The 18,784-nt window shown below is 35.3% G+C and overlaps 1 protein-coding gene across 4 annotated transcripts in view; it reads left to right on the top strand.

Annotated features, from left to right (window-relative positions):
• LOC142342212 (uncharacterized) overlaps positions 1–16,909 on the top strand; it is a 30,535-nt gene extending 13,626 nt beyond the window's left edge. Inside the window, exons 3-5 of one of the 4 annotated variants that reach the window (XM_075393464.1) lie at positions 1,606–1,664; positions 7,670–7,834; positions 16,472–16,907. In XM_075393464.1, coding sequence (XP_075249579.1) covers positions 1,606–1,664; positions 7,670–7,705 — 95 coding nt within the window. In that variant the 3' untranslated portion in view covers positions 7,706–7,834; positions 16,472–16,907. Of the gene's footprint in view, positions 1–1,605; positions 1,665–7,669; positions 7,835–16,471 lie in introns of all 4 variants that reach the window. The other 3 variants (XM_075393462.1, XM_075393461.1, XM_075393463.1) reach the window with 3 other exon arrangements.
• Positions 16,910–18,784: the final 1,875 nt, after the last annotated feature.

Raw genomic sequence — 18,784 nt, 5'->3', positions numbered from 1 at the left:
CAATTTTTTATGGTATTAGGTTCATTTTGTGAAAATCATCCACATATAATTCATGTGTAATCGAGTATAAAAGGTAAAACAAAACAATCTCAAGTTATTCTTAGCAAGCAAAAAGCAAAAACATCTGTACCGTCACAGTTATGTCGGGTTCTTTCAGCAACAACAACTGTCTGTCTTCTTCTGATATGAAAACTTCAAACCAGGCGTGTAAAAAAGTTTGCGTGATATGATCTGCATGTCAATACACTTCGACTTTTCTTATTCATTCCTTCTTATCTTTTTTGCTCCATACCAAGCTCCGTATGATTGGTTGATGATCCAATTCTGTCGCTAGTAATGTGTATCTGAGTTCAGTTTTTCTGTCGTCACTGTGTTGCAACCTTGATATTTGACTAGTTGATATTTAAGATCATTGTAGCGGCCTCTATTATGACCTAGACTTATGGAAAGACCCAAATAATCGAGTAGGGAGGGGGCTCAAAATTGTCCAAAACTATACAGCCGAGGTTCACAGATATGAATCAGCAAAAGTTTTTTCATGGGTCCAGTAAAAGTCTTTTAATAGGAATTTATGGTCGAGACGGGTCTTTTCATGAGCCGAGCAAAAGTTATTTCATCGGGTTTTTGGTCAACCTTGGTCTCTTCATTGGCCAAAAAAAAGTGTTTTCGTAAAACTGCTTGTTTCGTGTGCTGCTGCAAATAATGAAGCAGCCACAGAGCAAAGCTAAAGAGCACTGCGCCACTGGAGTCTAACATAAAGCACAGTTGGATAACTGCCAAATCTGCAATTTTCAAGATAAAACAGTTATCGGCATTGTACTTTATTAGCACATTACTTGATTGAATGAACTAGGTATTTCAATTATAATGAACTTCTTCGCATTAGCCATGATGAAAATGTGACTTTATTCAGTTGTTTTACCGCTCAAATTTTTGAATTTTAATAATTTTGTTTTAAATAATTCATCTTTCGGACAGATTGATGTTCCTCAGAACGGAAAAGATTGAAGGACGTACATTATCAGCAAGAGTGAGCAATTAAAATGCACCTAATATTTTGGTGGCAAATTTGCACTCTCATTAAAATTTTTGCTCGAATCATCATTTGACGATAGATTTTACCTAGACCAAAAAGCTATGAAAAGATTTTTTCTTGACTTGTAATTTGAATTATGCTCGACACAATTTTTTCTCCTCAAAAGATTTGGTCGAGGAAGACTACAGAACCAAAGTTCGGTCAATCAAAATTCCAGTATAAATTAATGGGTCGAGGAGAAAATGTCCAGAGTGACAACAAATTTAAGTCGCGCACAAAAGTCCAGGTGATTAATAAGGCTAGCCAAATCTTTTCGGAGCTCTTATGGGTTCTGAAATGTCTCACCATACCAAATATTTATCGAGCTTGGTCTTTTCATAGGTCGAGGTCTAGATTAGGGTCTCCATAGTACCAACTATGTTTTTTTTGCAATAGATTCAGTTTGTGAAATTCATCATCTTATAATTCTTGTGTAATCGAGTATAAAAGGAAAAACAAAAACAACCTCAGGTTGTTCATAGCAAACAAACACAAAACCGAAAGCATCTGTACCATGACAGATATTTCAGGTTTTTCCAGTAACAACAGCTGTCCGACTCTATCTATTGATATGAAAACTGCAAACGAGGTCAGTAAAAACAAACAATGCATATTCAGGCCTTCTTGAAATTTGATGGAGCTTTGAGGGGGAAAATTTATTTGGTTTGCTCACTTATCATTTTTGCTCATCGTCAGTGAAAACACAAGAGAGTCCGTTTTCTTTTAATATTATCGAGGTTAGAAAACAATTTAAGATAATAACCGCAGCGACAAAGTTTTACTTTGACCCAAAAATGATTTTTTAAATTTGATTAACCAAATAAACCAAAAAATTTTAAAACGATCAAAATGAACCAGAAAAAAAACAGGAGCGAATAAACAAAAAGATTTTTTTGTTTGTTGCAGAACTTAAAAAACAGAATCTCCATCTACCAGTTTTCTGAAAAGCATGAATGATGTGCGTCGATGTTTCCAGGTAAAATAGTTTGTTGGAGACGAGAGAATGGCTGGTGGATTGTTGGGTTTTGTAACGTATTAGTTCGCAAAGACCGCTGCCAAAAAAATTTCTCGTCAGCTTTAGCTTTTGCAACAACTTAAGACAAAACCAAAACTGCTGAAAAAACATCCTGAAGGTATTTTTTTCAAATTAAAGCGTACAAAACGGTTCTTTAATAAGACAAAAATGAGATATAAATTTCAATTCTATAATATTGTTGTTAACAAGATGCTCAATCAGAAAGATAGAAAAATTTCAATAATATAACGTCTTTGATATAAAAAAAATTGAATTAAAATTGTTCAACCGGTAATAGTTGCTGGTTTTGGCGCTTTATTGGGATTATCTTTCCCGGATGTTCTAAGCTTCAACCGAATTCTCAAATCTGATTGGCTATTATTTTACCGGCTACAATTATTTCGGCATTGGCGAAAGCTTATTTTTTTAGTAGCATCCTTCGGCACAGAAAAACAAGTTCGGAGAATGGATGTTAATTTTTCAATCGGGCGAACGAGTGACGCGGTTGATGTGGGCAATGGAGTGGAGCTCGGGACTTTTTTGGGCTGTAGTGGAGTTCGGTGATTTGCCCAGTTGGTTGGAAAGTCCTAGAGTTGGTCTCTTGAACTAGCAACACCAGATCACCGCCATTAGATGTTGCTTGACAATCCGAAACGCCAACGATTGACAAGATTTCTGCTCCATGGTTACCAATTAGGAAACATTATTTGCTTCGCAACAAGGACGGGCTGGTGACAGACGTGAGTTAAGTGCGTGCTCGAACAGACAAAAATTAGTCTCTGAGACTTCGTCTGTGAGTCGACACGAGAATGCGAGTTTGAAACTCCGAACAAGCCTATTCCAGGTAGCATCGTCTAGAGGCGCACTGGGAGGACTGAGTTTCCACTTAAGCCATTGTTTGTCTTTGTGTGCATGTGTTGATTGTATTCCATTTTACAATACACTCACGAAGCTGTTTCTCCACTTCAATGAACTTTTTTTTACCATTGTCACACTAATTTATGCTAGTTATTCCTCGACATGAGATTAACCACCCGACTCCAATTACGTAAAAACTACTGCCAATGAACGGGATAAGTTTCACGTGGACAGCGCAAACAGACAAACAAGTGAAGAAGAATCCACGCGTCCTCTCGATATTTCCACGAGCAGGGGCGTGAAAAAGACACATATACTAACTGGGTGCTGGTAAAGGGAGAAGATTGGTATGCATATCTCTTTTCAGGGAGCTGAACCTTGGTAAATTGAATAGTTTGCCGCGCGGAACCTTCTGCGCAAACCACAGTTCAATTTATTGCAGCGAATTAGGTATCGCAGTTTAAGATTGGCGTAGCGTTCTTATATAAATGAACAGAGATATTCGATATCCGGATGATTTTTTTTAACGTTGGTCTGCCGATGGAGCAATTGTTATCGATAAATCTTTGATGCGACCAGCTGATGGGATAAGACCATTTGGTCCTACAAAAAAAAGAGAAAGTAGCAATAAGGCTACTCTGTTTATCCGACCTATTCTCGCGGAGATTGCTTTTTCTGCATTAATGAACTCTCCTTGTACAACATTTTGGAGACATACGCTTTGTCAGTCTCAGTGGAGTCTTCGACGATAATACACTTGGCATTACGGTAACGTTCTTGGTAGGGTAGCAAACGGAAGGCGTACGCTGTAATGTCTAACAATGTTTGATGAGAGCTGAACTTATCAAAAAGGATCAGTTGCTGAGGTGGTTCCCTATTTGACAGATTTACGGATGCAGCCAATGATGTATTGGTTTTGTCGGTTTCTTTAGTTACTAAACCAAGTATGATGTTACTAACTACTTCAGTGCCTCATTGGAACGGGAATTGAAAAGTTCTTCGGAATTGTGGCTCCATCAACCAACTATATGTAATACAAAACCTCAGCAGACACACAACAAGTACCGACATCCGCCGGAATATTGCTGAAGGCAACGTGGCTCCATTGGTGGTCGATATGGTGTTCTAAGATGACTAAAGCAAGGTTTGTAATAAAAATTAATTGGTTGCGCAAAGAGTTGGGCAACTGCAAAATATTAGTGCCTTCAGTCCACTAGAAAAACCTATTGATATTCGGTGTAGAAGCTCCAAAAAAATTTAATTTCAATTGAGCGGCCGGTAGAGAAGCTTGAAGTTCCAGATTAGGAACTGTCATTAGCCTCATATGCGATAAGCGATTTTTACCCAGGTAGAATACAAGCTCCTTCTGGCACACAACATAAGTTGTAACTCGAGGGTGGAAAACGCAACAGCACTGAAACATTCTTGCTAACTATCGCCAGATATTATGGTTTGAGTTGTTCAATTGTTCCCGAAAATTAGCTCATCGATTCAGTGAAATTGACAGGCTTGTGTAGTTACACACTTCACTCGACAACCCTTTCAAATGTGTGTTTTGCTAATTCGTCGTTCCATTGACACCTTCTAGACACGCAGGTGACCTTACTAGTATTTTAGCACCGATGGTAAATGGCGCCATTGGTATCAAAGTTCCTTAGAGACTATGGTCAGTACCAAGCGTTGTGTTAAAGACTTATTGGCCGTACTGGAAATCACCCCAATCTTAACTGAATTGTCATTTTTGTGATAACATTTGAACAAAATAGTATGCAAAGTGATTACATTCGTTTTGCCAGATTGAGCTGACCCAAAAAATTCCCTAGTCAGATTTTGTATTTTGCTTAAAAATTCGTTAAGCTTGAATCCAATCAAATGGAGAAGTTGCACCAATTCCCTTCAATCTACTGAGAGCCATCCCAAAGGACTCCAATGAATCCAACTTATCCTCCACCTAAAAGTTTTTCCTGACGGATTTTTTTTACCACCGGATAAGTACGATCATTATTACGAGCCGCGCGTTGTAATCTGTTATTAGCGTTTTTCGGCGAGCCTTTTCACCCGAAAGTATGGCGTGTGTTTTGGTATGACTATTGAAATCAAACGCTGCCACTAATCAATGATGCTGAAGTGCTCCAATATTTTTTGCTGCCAATCATTTAAAGAATTTTTTTCAATAAACCGCAATTTTTGATGTCTACAACCTGATGTTGTAGATATTGAGATTTCAATGGTAAAAAAAATGAACGCATAGTACAGTTTATCCGGAGTTGCAACGTTTTAAGTCTTGCAAAGAGATCTTCACAAACCGCCTTCAGAGTTAAACCGCCTTGGAGTATTTTGATTCATTTCTCCGCATGCTGTATCTCACTGTGTCGCTATTTATCTACACCCTGCATTTATTGATTAAGGACTATAGTGCGCCTTAGATGTCGTTTATTTGAACGAAATGAATTTTGGTGGTATGTCGTTTAGAAAACGAAAAGAATGTAATGTGAAACCTGGACAGGCGCGACTTAAACGTTGCAATGCGTGAGTACCTTTTTTTGAAAAAAAAGATAGCAACGTAAAAAAAGCAGAAAAAAAAACAAATATATTTTTATGAAGAAAATGGCCATGGATTCGTTTCCAGTGCGGCGCGGGTTTTTAATCATATAAGGTAACTTATTCTGTTGGCTTGAGGAAAGTGGGTCGAAAATTTTCTTTTGATGGCTCGATATTTTCTGTTCTTGACAGCAGGATTGCGGTCGCCAACCTGAATGTTAATTCCAAAAGTCGAGATAGTTGTTTTTCTAGCAAACCTTGGTGTCTTAATAGTTTTTACTTTCTACAGACGTGTACAGAGAGTGCTATTTTTATGGTGTGTTATCCCTTGTGCTATTAAGATCAAGTATGGAATTCTATGTCAGTAATGTTTCCGCCAACGTCACAAAAGTCCAAATCGTTCTGATACATCTTACTTCTACTTCTAAGTCAATAGTAGAATTGAATCTAAGTTCCACTTCTTTGGACTTTTTGAAGTTACCGCCAAGGTTCATTAAGTCTCGATGAGGTCAAAGTCGGTATGTTGGTGAGTCTTAGTATTCAACTGTAGCAATGGATGTGACCACTGTAAACTAAATGAAGCTTCATCGCGGCTCCTTGAAGGCATATAGTTGCTTACAATGAAGCCACGGTCTCATATGTGGACACTACTTATCCAAAATGACTCAAAGTTACCAAATATAGCTTTGCAAAACAATGCAGATTTTTCTTTCCAAGTTCTAATTTGTAAGTCACAATCTACTGATACAACTGAAGTTCGCTGAGAAAACAAGGTTTGTTTATTATGGTTAAACGATCGCTCTTTGAGTACCCAGGTTGAGGTCCCAGAGGGAAAGTCGATATATTCCAGACCCAGATGAACGCACGACGAAAGTCTGATCATGAACGCACGAAAGTCTGGACATAGGCACTTTCCGTCTGGGACGGTCTGGACATACCGACTTCCCGTTTGGGACCTCAACCTGGGCAGGTCAAATCAAACATTTTCCTAAAATAAGACCTCCAATCGGAATCTTTTGCTGCGAAAGGAATCTTTTGCTTTTTAATTTCAAGAAAGCAATACCTAAGAGGAAATTCACTAAATGATTTATTAAAAAAAATTGGAATTAAACTTTGGGTTCCAATTTTTCCATGATCAATTTACGAGTTGCAGTAAGGTGCAAGTAATTAGGAAATGAACAGAAAATAAATTTAAAAATGCGAATTTTATTTTCTCGGGTTAATATATAAAATAAAAATCTGAAAAAAATGGAATAAGGGTGAAATTGAGCGGAATTGGTAATGCGTGTACGCTTCCACTCTTATCCCAAATTATAGATGGAAGAGCATTGCCTTCAACCTTGTCCACGATCTTAACGGTAGAAAATTGTGTCTGTTCTCCACTAAATTTTAATTGGTGGAAAATGTATCACTCCTATCCCCAATTTTAATCGGAACGGAAAAATGCATCCACATTTGTCCCAAAATTAAGACCGTGGAAATTTTTGTCCACTTTGATCCCCCATTTTAATCAGAAGGCTAATTTCAGGGCTCCTTTAGCCTTTTGTGGACAACAGTGACGATGTAACTAATTTTCATAGACGTTATAATGTTATTCCTGGTGAAAAGCGTTTCGTTAACCGTTGACAGAACGCGAGCTTTTTTCTTGTGAGCCTTGATATGGGCAAACCTGCTAATTGTCTTCACATTCTACCACTAATATTGCCAGCGACATCTCTGTATATATTTAATCACAAATTCGGTTTCCATTCATTTTGTCTAATTGACTTGCTGCTAACTATTCCGATTGGTAACCGTGGACTATAGTAATGACCGACAAGAGTCACAATTGTTCTGGACAAGAGTGACAATGTCTTGTCACTTTTGTCAACGTTAGCTCAAAAACTGCGACATCGTGGATAATGGTAACGGATATTTCAAACTTTGAAGCAAATTTGAGCTAAAATCTTTTACTGCTACAGGTGTTCGCACCATCATAAAACCCTAATCTTAACACATGGTCGCTATTAAGAGTGAAAACTCGAGTGAATTTAACCTAGCAAATTGTAATATTGAAACGTATTGAACGGTAGAAATTCTGTTTCCGCCCTTATCCCTTATTTTGACGGTGCAAAAGGCTGAAAATCTCAACCCGTGTCTATGAAGACTTAGTATGATATAACTGTCATCAATGTTGGCAGTTTATGGGATTGATGAGGGATTCGAGCAAAAAATGAAGTCAGCCCGGGTCTTCTTCCTAGCTAGCTGGGCCATGAGCGCATTCTTGATTGCTTGTGTTTGTTGTGACATTCTAATAGACAGAAAAGTGCTACAAATTGGATCTGTTTCATCCTCTATTATCAGTGGTAAGTCTAGTTGGGTCCCGGACTGAACTGCAAGTCGAGATCAGTTTTGGGCACGTCAAATTGCAAGTCTACAAGCATTTATCAGTACTGCGCACGTCTAAAAAGAAGTTTCCAAGTCTGACAAGTCGTTGCCAATACTTGGATTACACTTGCAAGTCGATTCCCGAGTCAAAACCAACTTTTCAAAAAATTTCGTGCGAAAATTTCGATTTCCAAAAATTTTCGCAACATGCCACAATTTTTCTCATATGCACTTTCTCGCGGCGCCTGACAACTGATACCAGCTGATAGCAAAAGGCGACCCGGAAAGGTGACATAGGGCGACCAGAAACCATATGGGGCCGTTTTCTGCTGTTTCTGGGCCGTTTTCAGCCATTTTTCAACCATTTCGAGCCGAATTTTAGACGAAAATCGACAATTCTTGATTTTTCAGATTTGATGACCATTCCTATCATGTCAAACAATCCTATCCGAGGGCAGATTGTGAAGAGAATCAATGCAGTTACGGTCCACTTGCTGGCCCGAGGCCCAGTTATCACACATCAAGCCGCAAGTGACCCCATTTTGGCACAAAACGGCTCAAATCAGGCAGAAGATGGGTCAAATCAAAATTCTTCCAGTTTTAAGATGGCGATACCTTCATTTACTTAAGCCCGAGAGCCAGTACTGTCATCAGTTGGTTCCAATGTTCCAATGTATTAGTTATAAATGATTAAAACCAGAATGATCAGAATAACCAGTTATAACCAGTATAACCAGATAACCAGAATGCCCGGGGAGCAGTGCTCATTGCCCTTTATTTCTTCGAAAAGTTATTAAAAAGGATGTCATATATATATATATATATATATATATATATATATATATATATATATATATATATAGCTTGAAAGCTTATTTCCCCGCAACTCTAATGAGCTAAGTTTTGGTCTGATCGGCTCAGTACATTACTAATTATTCAAGATTTCAGACTCTGTACCCCAAAAATTGGCTCATGCCCAGTGCTCGTTCGTTAATAACTTTTTGTTGAGTGAATGTTTTGGGCACAAATTTTGATATGAGTGAGCTCTTTATGTGGGCTAAATAAAATGATAGGTCTCAATTAGTTGCGTACTTATTTCACGAAAAAATTTACGAACGAGCTGACATGAATCGACTGGTGTCAACTTGTCATATGCTCGCAGGCTGGTCTTTCGCGAACCACTGATCAAAATAAAGAGTCATATATATGGTTGTAATGCTTATTCCAAGGAAGTTCTAATGAGCCAGGTCTGGTTCCTATTGGTCTGATTGCTTTTAGGCGTGAACGTCTTGGTCATGAATTGAATCTATACTTGCCCGTCTAGACTAAGACTTGCATTTATTCTTACAAGTGTAAAAAGTGACATTATCATAGCTCTGAATCAGTTCTGTTAAAAGACTTGCAATTTGACGTGCCCAGTACTTATGTTGACTTGCCGTTGAGCCCGGAGTGATTGTGGGGGGATGAGGCACTTCACGACATGTAAAAATCACACAACGTAAGATACGAAATGCGCTGTGCAATATCGCAAATGAGATTTTACTTGAAAAAGGAATTGAAGGAACATTTTTGGAAAGAATTTTTGAAGGCCCTAAAAATAATTGATATACAAAATATCATTGAAAGCAATCGATATCGTTTTAATCTTTAAGTTGTAGATATTCATGCTGTACATAAAAACTTTGGTAAAAATTTTAAGCATGTTTTACCATAATGTATGGTCCAGTACTGAACGTTTATAAAAGTTAATTTAATGTTTTTTTTAATTTTACTTAATGATATATACTTTTGCTTTTTATTGTTATGTGTATAGAGGAATTAACAATATCTTTTTTCTACATGCATTGTATCGATTGTGATAACAGACATGCAATCCAGAACAGGTCGGTAAAACCCGTTTTCTGTTCTCTCTAAAGTATTTGGGCTGAATGAGTTGTTTTCTGCTTTTCGTTTATTGGCTATATCAATGTCGAGCCCGTTCTTTTCGAGAAGCATTCATTAAGAGGAGATTGGGTTTCGGATATTTGGCCACGACAGTGTCAGAGATTTCTGAAAGTTCCAGAGACAACAGAGGAAAAGAAAAAATCTTAGGTTGAAAATATTTCAACGATCTGAAAAGACAGCAAATGGCTGAACCGCCTCATCGGTATTCATGACAGTCAATTTTATATCAATCACTTAATGACTACAGTTCGTAGAAAATTCTATTTGCGTTAGCTCTTCCTAGAAAACCAATGAGCGATTTGGCGTCATTCTATTGTTAATATTTTCATAGCATTTTAAATTAAAACTGATTTAGGGTTTTTCTTAAATATTTCTGGTTTTTGCCGAAAATACTTGTTTTTAGCACTTTTTTTTACTTTGGGTTTTAGAGTTATCATACTCGCGTTAAGCAGCACAAACTGGTAGCCGCCTGCTTTAATGATTGAAAATTTTTCAGTTAAATATCCCTAAGGTTGATCGCAGACAAAATCAGCTTTGAATCAGTCTCAAGATGTACTACTTTTTACTGGACGGCGGTACTCTGCTCGTTTCCCAATTTGCACTGACTATTCTTAATTTTTAGTAAAAAACTACTGCAAGAAAAACCATTCGTTCAGCATAGTACATACAAGTTTTAAATATTTAAATAGTGTAGCGTCGTAACCACTGAGCTAATTCGGCTTTGTGGTGATTACCTATATTTTTTAAGAATAAAGATAATTTATACAATTTTATTAGTTAAAAAAATATATTAACTACCACAAAAATGACACTAGTTTTTTGAGACCAAGTTTCAGCGCATATAGTTTCTAAGGAAAAATTTAGACTGATAGACTCAATTGGCGCTGAAATCATGAAAAATAGAAAGTTGTAGCTGTATTGATTTTGGAATATTACTAAGCAAAAGTAGGGCTAAACTCGAATGAGGGCAAAACTGACCTCGGTGTAAGTGGTTTCCTATGACAATCTTAAAATATGCAAAAACACCGATACCTGCAACGTCATGGAGTTTCCTAAAAGGCAGAAATCTAACCATCGCAAGCCCTGCTAGAGGCTGTTTTATGTTGTTTTTAGGGAAGCCATATGAAGCAGTCTTGTGGTTTCCCTAATAAATGGGCAATGCTAATGTTTGTCAGTGTTCCAAAAAATCTTATTTTGGAAACTGCATGACCAAATTCGCACTAAATTTTACGTTACGCCAGATTGGCACACGAATTCGCATGACAAACTCAAAAATTGCTTCCGGGGAATCCATTTTTTGATTTCAAAAGTGAGAGTATTGCAAACTAAGTTTTGTCTTCGTGATTAGTTTATACATAAATTTGCAAAACAAAAGTAGAAATTTTAGCTTCTAACAAAGATTGAGAAACTCTTATCAGATTTTGAAAAAATCTGTAAATTCTTCTTGTTTAAAGAGCATTGAAATCGATTTCTTTAGGGTTTCTTAACTCTGCTCAACCCAAGAAATGTCAAAGTCATTTGTCTTCTGGAAATGGAGGACAAGTTGTCTCTGTTCGTTTTTTTTTCAAATCAAATTGGGCGTCTATATCTAGTATATTTTGGTCGCCAGCGCCATGCCTGATTGCTAATGTGTCAAAAAATGAAGCATTAAGGAACAATACTGTAATAAAAAGAAAAAATGATAAAAAAATGCTTGGCATAAACAGCAGATAACTCGTGAGATATGGAAAAATGAATTATATCTCAAGCGCCCGTTTATGATCAATTACAGGGTTCTCACTTTTTTATTTAATTCAATGTTAGTATCTTTTATTTAGTATAAGGTGTTCAAAATTTTCTTAACAATTCAACTGAAAGAACTTGGAGTATTTATAATTGTTCGTTTTCTCTAGTGGAACAAAACTACAATACAAGACTGCTGCTCTGAAAGAAAAATTGACAATCTACTCGAACACGCAAGATGATGTTGGGAATTAGGAATTTCCAAAACTTCAGCGTTCTGGGTAGTTATATACAGGGTACTAAGATTCATTAAGCCCGTATTCGGAATAATTAAACTGTTAGTTACAATCACAAACACATTTTTTCTAATCACAAAGCAGCAAATTTCGAAATCAGATCCTGGTAAATTTTATCCTGTGCTATCTTTTTTGAATATATCCTTTTTTGTCTAGATATTTACTTCCAAAACTAAACTAAAGATAATTGTAACTATATCGGACAAGGCCGAATATTTGACTCTAATGTTTGTAATTTCGTAGAGTTTTTTTTGAAATTTTTATGGCTTTTTTGTTGGGCGGAACTATATACTCAAGTGGGTTTTTTATGATCAGTCTATTTTGGCCGATCAAAACATTCATTGCAGAGAAATGTGAGCTGTTTCACTAAGAAGCTCGTCCAGCGTATAATTCGAAATTAAAAAGATTTTTTTTAACTTTTTTCATTTTCGAGGAGTTTTTGAGGATTAAATTTTGCGTGAACCCGGGATATTTGGCATGCCTTTGTTCACTATTAGAGCAATTTTTGTTCATATTAGGATTTTTTCCAATAAAAATATTGATTCGAAACTGAAATTCACGCTACAAAGTGAAAAATTTTTGTGATGCCAATAGATAAAAAGCAATATAAAGTCTAGTTCTGGTCTCATAGAGAAAATTACAAATAAAATGTATTCAATTGAGTGCTGTTTTCTTTAGAAAAAATTTTATTTTTTTGTTTTTTAGTTACTCAGAGAAAACTAGTCACTTTTCATATTTAGAATCCATTAATGATCAACCTCATTTACAGTCAAATGATTCCCATTGAACAAAAAACTCGTTTCCAAAGATTCGCTCATTTTTCTCTTTGATTCTTGAGTTTTCGTAACTTTCAATGAAATTCTGATTTTCTTTTTGAGCTTTTACCAGTTTTTTAGAGTCCGGTGGAATAGACTCGTAGACTAACACGCGATAGGCTTCAAAATTACAGTAATGAACATATCTAGTGCTTAGAGTGGACAACTAATGGTTCTTAAGGCTATAAAGTACTTAGAAATACTTAGAAATAATTTTTTTGAACAATAAAATTAACCGACTTTAAGTTTTTGGCATAACTTAGCGTAATTTTTGGTTTCCGTTGAAAGGTATTGAATTTAATGGCTTTAAATTTTGAACACAGATTTTCAATTTTTTAACATTAATCATTCTTAAACTTATTTTCGAGAACTTTAAGTTGGTCTCAGTTATCACAGGATCCCCTTACATTCTATTGAAACCAAATTAATGTTGTTACCGGTTTTATCATCCAAGTATTGGTTTTATGACTTCGAAGCCCCGAGTTTTCTTGTGGTTTTTAAATTTTTGGATATTTTTTTTCGTATTATTGGTTCTCCTTGAAATCTTATCTTGTTGTCCTAATATTGATAGTTCCTATTGGTTTAGACTAGACGTACAACGTATCATAGATACAGTATTTAGGGGAAAACTTATGATTTAAATGGCTTCAACTTTTTCCTCTCGCACTTTTCGACTAAATTTTAGTTTTGGCCTGTATTTGCGTTTTTCAGACTTGTAAGACGTTTTGTGATGTCTTATTTATAGCCTATGAATGATGAACATCTTTTTTCTCCTCGTGGCATGAACTAGCGTATCTATTGGTTTCGATTGAAAGCTATTCAATTTAATTTCTTTTAAGACCTGAAAACTAGTTTTTCGAAATTTTTAGAACATTAACCAGTCTTAAATTTACATTCGTGAACTAAAAGTCAGTCTCAGCTTTTGGATTTTTTTGGCATCTTGGGTTCTTTTGTGTTTTATTACTTTATCATTAAATTGATAGTTCCCATTCGCTGAGAGTTGACGTTCAAGGGATCATTGATAAAGATTACAGAGAAAAGTTTATTGTTTAATTGCCTCCTAGCAAACTCTCTTCAAGCACTTTTCTGCTATTTTTTTTGTTTTGTCCCCTCTTTTTGCTTTCATGTTGTTGTTGAACTATGAAAAACAATTAACTTTTTCTTCTATTTGAGTTACAACTTAGCTTAGTTATTGACTTCCATTGAAAGCTGCCGAATTTAATGTCTGTTTTGTTTCAAAAAAATCAATATTAATTGATCTGAAAAATATTTTCTTGAATTGCTTGTCAGTATTGGTACAGGATATGACAGGATGCTCTTCCTTTCTACTCCAACCAAACCTAACCTGGTTAGCGGTTTGAAGGTTTTATCGTCCAATTATCGGTTTTTTTACTTCGATGGCACGAGTTTTCTTAATTTTTTAAAACTTGTTTGGGCTGTTTTGCGCAATTTTGATTCTTTTGAAATCCTATCACATTATCCTAATATTGATAGTTCCCATTGGCTCAGAGAAAGCTTTTAAGGGATCATAGATGAAAATTTCAGTTCTTCTCACTCTCGCGTTTCAGTTCTTCTTACTTCTCTTCTTACTTCTCACGCTCTTGACACGTTCTTCTAGCTCTAATTTACTGAAGTTTTGTTTTATGCCTGTATTTTTTGTTGTTTTCGTAGCATATTGATTGACCTCCGTTGAAAGCTTTTGAATTTATGGCGTTGATACTAGAGGTTTTCTAAAAAAATTTCGTGGTTTTTGGAAATTTGATCATATTTGTTGTTATTGTGAAATCAAATTGCAAAGAAAAGAAACATCTTGTTGCTGTTAAAACTTCAATTGAAAATATAAAAAATTTTAACTGAAAAGTTCTTTTTTTAATGGCTCCAAAACTTTTCTCGAACATATCTTTTGATTTCGCTGTTTTTTGCTTTTTTAATCCTTTATGAAGCCCTAAAAAGCTGACTGGTATTGTAGGTTTTCAATTGGGGACTGAATGAATGATGTTACTCAATGCAGTCAGTTTATAGAGAATAGTCTCAAATTTTATGAAAATCTTTTTCAAAGATTTTGTAAACTTTTCAGTTTTTGTTTTTTTTTTGTCAACTTAACACTTATTCTGGTCATTGAAGGGTCCCATCCATTTCCTTGTAATTCAAAACGAACGTATGTACAGCTGTAATTGAGTTTTTGTTTGTTGGACAATATTCATTTTCATAAAAGTTTTGTGAGTGGTCAATATTTGTCATTCTTTTTCTCTTCTTTTAGTACATTTGCGTAATAAAAGATCACAATGATTTTCATACAGCCCCAGTCAACTTGTTCAATTTATAGTATAATTTTAGTTGATATAGTATAATATAAAATATTTATATATATATATATATATATATATATATATATATATATATATATAGTAAAATTGAGATTAAAAAATACACAATTTTCAGATAATATCTAATGATAATAAGGGCTTCAATAATTTGTGATTTCGCAAATTGTAGGTAATGTTTTTAGTTTTCCTGCATCTTTAGTCGGTTTCTATGACTTAGTGTTAATGAAGATAGGTCCTATTGCTTTCGTTATTACATTATAGCGAATTGTTCGATATTTTGTTAAAAGCTTAGGGTTTTTAAGACTTTTTAAATTCTTTAGTTTGAAAAACATTGATTGATTTAATGATTTTTGAATTTCGCCTCATTGTTTCGTTTTTTTCGTCGACTTGTTATCCTGTCTCATTAAGGAAGACTCCAATCTGCTGTTTAATTAGGAAAAAGTAAGTTTGTGTAGTTATGATTTCAACCGATTGCATTTTGACATTGTTACTAGGTGCTTTTAAATTTTGATATTGATTTTGTACTGTGAAATTCTGGTTTGTTTTTGCTTATTTTGTTATTTTTTTCGTTTAGTCTTTTTAATGGCAGATCATATGAGCACTGTAATGAGGCATGGCATTTTGTAATTCAATTAGTAGTCAGTTTGTGGAACAATCTTTTAAAGTCAAACATCTTTTTTTGATAATCATTTATAATTATTTGGTTGACAATTGAGTCAAAAATGTTCATGAGCTCGGGTCGGAACATCAAGTGCAAACACACACTAACGAGAGTCTTGTTCTGACTCCAGTTACATCAAAAGATCAATTTCTGCCCTCTTATAATATTACAATCATATATCTGAAAACGAAAAAAAAACAAATGATTAGTTATTAGCTTTTGCGGACCAGTGAGAAGAAGTAACCTGAATAGAAAAATAAGAAGCAATGTTTCCAGTGTAGCAAAATTGTTTTGTCTGATCATAGTCGGACATTTTCTCATTGTGCTTTGTGAAATCTTAAGCACAATTTTGTACTGTCTGGTCTGTCAAATAGATTTGATCTTCAGTGATAGTCTCAATTTTTCTTAGTTTCTTGTCCTTTACGACTGTCGAGCACACCTTTCACAAGGGAAAGCTTGGAGTTTGTGCGCGAGTGTTTGTATTTTAGTTTTCCACAGAAAAATAAACTCATTAGTTGAAACTATTTTGCTAAATCCCACTAGGAGCTGTAACTCATAAGAATTACTTTAAAGTCGGTCCACGTCATGCGAATCTTGATGATTCTTTGATGATTTTTCATTTTTGCAGACTCCGCTTATAAAATTGATCGTTTTCAAATTTGGTATATGACTGACAGCTCTCGTTAATAGCTAAATACTACTTTCTGAATTAATTTATTGATGTGAAAATTCAACACTCAATCATGTTATCAACAATGTCACCTTGCGGCCTGTAAACACAAACCATCAAATGAACAATGCTACAGAATGAAGTGGTTTCTTATCAAAATTACAAAACTGACTATTTTAGCTCTTATGCAGCTAGCCGCATGTGCCCTTCTGACGTCTGCCCTTCATTCTAAAGTAAAAAATCAGGATGGAAGTTATGAGTGGGGAATATATCTGTCATGGTCTGGAGTATATGTTACCCTTGGTGCTGTTTTAGTTACGTTTATCATTCTTTTAAGAGAATAATTTTTATGTTGCAGTAAAAAATGTTTTAAGTCCCTCCAGATGCATTTCGACTGATAAAAGAACTCTGATTTTGTGGTTTCAATCTACCACATTATTTGTGTATTAACACGGCTCGAGGAAAAACAGGGAAAATATGTAAGATCAGCCGTGAAAAGTTTTTTTCCTCACCGCAAATTTTGTACATAATTTTGCGGTGAAATGCTGGAGTAAACGGTGAACTTACAAAAATTCACCACAATCCACCGCTTGCTACAGATTACCGTCCTTACATAGGTTCGATCCTCTCACCTCTTGAACGTCCGCCACTTATGCTTCAATTGCTCCACCTCTAACAAAATGCAATCCAATTTGTTTTGAATTTAAATCAATTTCGGTCTACTTTCTGTAAAACATGCGCGTAGAATTTTTTTAAGATTAGTGGTGAAATTACAAATTTTAGCGGTAAAATGTAGTGATTTTTCGTAAGTTCACCGCTCATTCTAGTGGTGAAATTACATAAATTCACCGCTTCAAAAAAGTTTCAAAAGATGTATGATTATTAAGGTAAATTTTTCGAGCATCTTTCAATAAATGCATCTTAAATTCGGCGGAAAAAAAACAATTCGGAGCGTTTTCTAAGTGGTGAATTTAATTAATTTCACCAAAAAGTTAAGCGGTGAGTTTATGGAATTTTCCTGCTTTCACTGCTAATCTTACAAATTTTTAACACTTCTTTTCTATGCGGTGATTTTGGGTAAATTCACAACTAACTTCAGCGGTGAATTTTTGTTATTTAATTGCGCTCACCGCTTATCTCACATAATTTGTACACTTTTTTCAAAGCGGTGAATTTATGTAATTTAACCGCAAAATTCAGCAGTGAAATTTTTTAATTTCGCCGCTACCGAGCGATAAAGCTTTTTTCACTGCATTCAGCGCCTGATTTATGTAATTTCACCTCATTCAACGCTTATCTTACGAAATTATCCACATTCACCTCTTATCTTACATAATTTTGCGTTGAATCGCGGTGACACCTCGACCCGGGAAATAAGCGCGTCGATAATTGTTGTTTTTTAGTCAATTCCTATATGGTAACCTAAATTCACGTCCCTTCATAAAAAGTTGCACTGAGTGACTAAATATATGAGCAGTTATTAGACTGAAACCTTCCCAATAACAGAAACCATCTTCACTGCATAAAATGTTGTTATGCGCTAACCACAGGGAGCTTATCTTAGGAGACTGAGCTTGACTTAATATCACGGTATCATCAAATCTCAATTTACCAGAAAACAGATTTCAGAAAAACCTGTGCTTAGCTGCAATGCATTGCGAATGTTTTATTACTGGTTTTCCAATTCGGTTCGTCCTCAAAAAACAGTTATATTGACTTTAATGAAGGTGCAGTGGACAATATTTGATTTGCTTTTGCTAGTAATTAAAATAAAATTTATTTTTATCGGATTGTTTTACAACGGTATTCGCAATAAAAAACTGAATCAACACGGTAGTTTGCTATATCCGAGTATTCAACAAAGAGTTCAAGTGTTGAGATAAGGTCAGAAAAACTATAGCAACCCTCTCGGGAGATCTTCTTGTTCTTAGTTTTAAGTCTGCCCGATCCCCAAAACATCACATTTCAAATGAAGTAATTCGACAGTCAAGCTGTTCATTCACTTTTAGCGGTTTGTTTTATAAAACAGTTGGAGAAAAAGTTAACTTCTAACTTTTTGGTGGAATTAAATTTTGTAAAATGGTAATGAATAAATAATATGTTTTTTTTACAAAATTGGCCTTTAGCCAGCTTGAATTGATACCATATTAACGATTGCGGACTAAAGATGGCATTGAGAATAAAATACATGCATGCATGGTGAATATTACCACACGGCTGTTATTGTTATCAAAAGTTGTCAAACTTTGAGGGGAAGGGGGCGAAAGGGCGATACCAACGGCTTGAACTTTTGTGTTAAACCAATACTTGTTGCGATAACAGCAGTTGTATAACTTACCGTTACAATGACACCAGTGTGGTAAATTCGTGCAACTTTTGTAATCCAAAGAGAGTTTTTTAACAACATTACAACCTATCATCTTACAACAACTTATCATCCTGTCGAATTTGCGATGTGTTGATCGTTTTTGAAGACTTTATCTCGTAGAAACC

The sequence above is a fragment of the Convolutriloba macropyga genome, chromosome 7 (genome assembly GCF_964194025.1).
Source record: "Convolutriloba macropyga chromosome 7, txConMacr16.3, whole genome shotgun sequence".
Taxonomy (NCBI): Eukaryota; Metazoa; Xenacoelomorpha; order Acoela; family Convolutidae; genus Convolutriloba; species Convolutriloba macropyga.
Note: the sequence above shows the minus strand (reverse complement) of the source record. Positions and strands in the feature narration are given on the sequence as shown.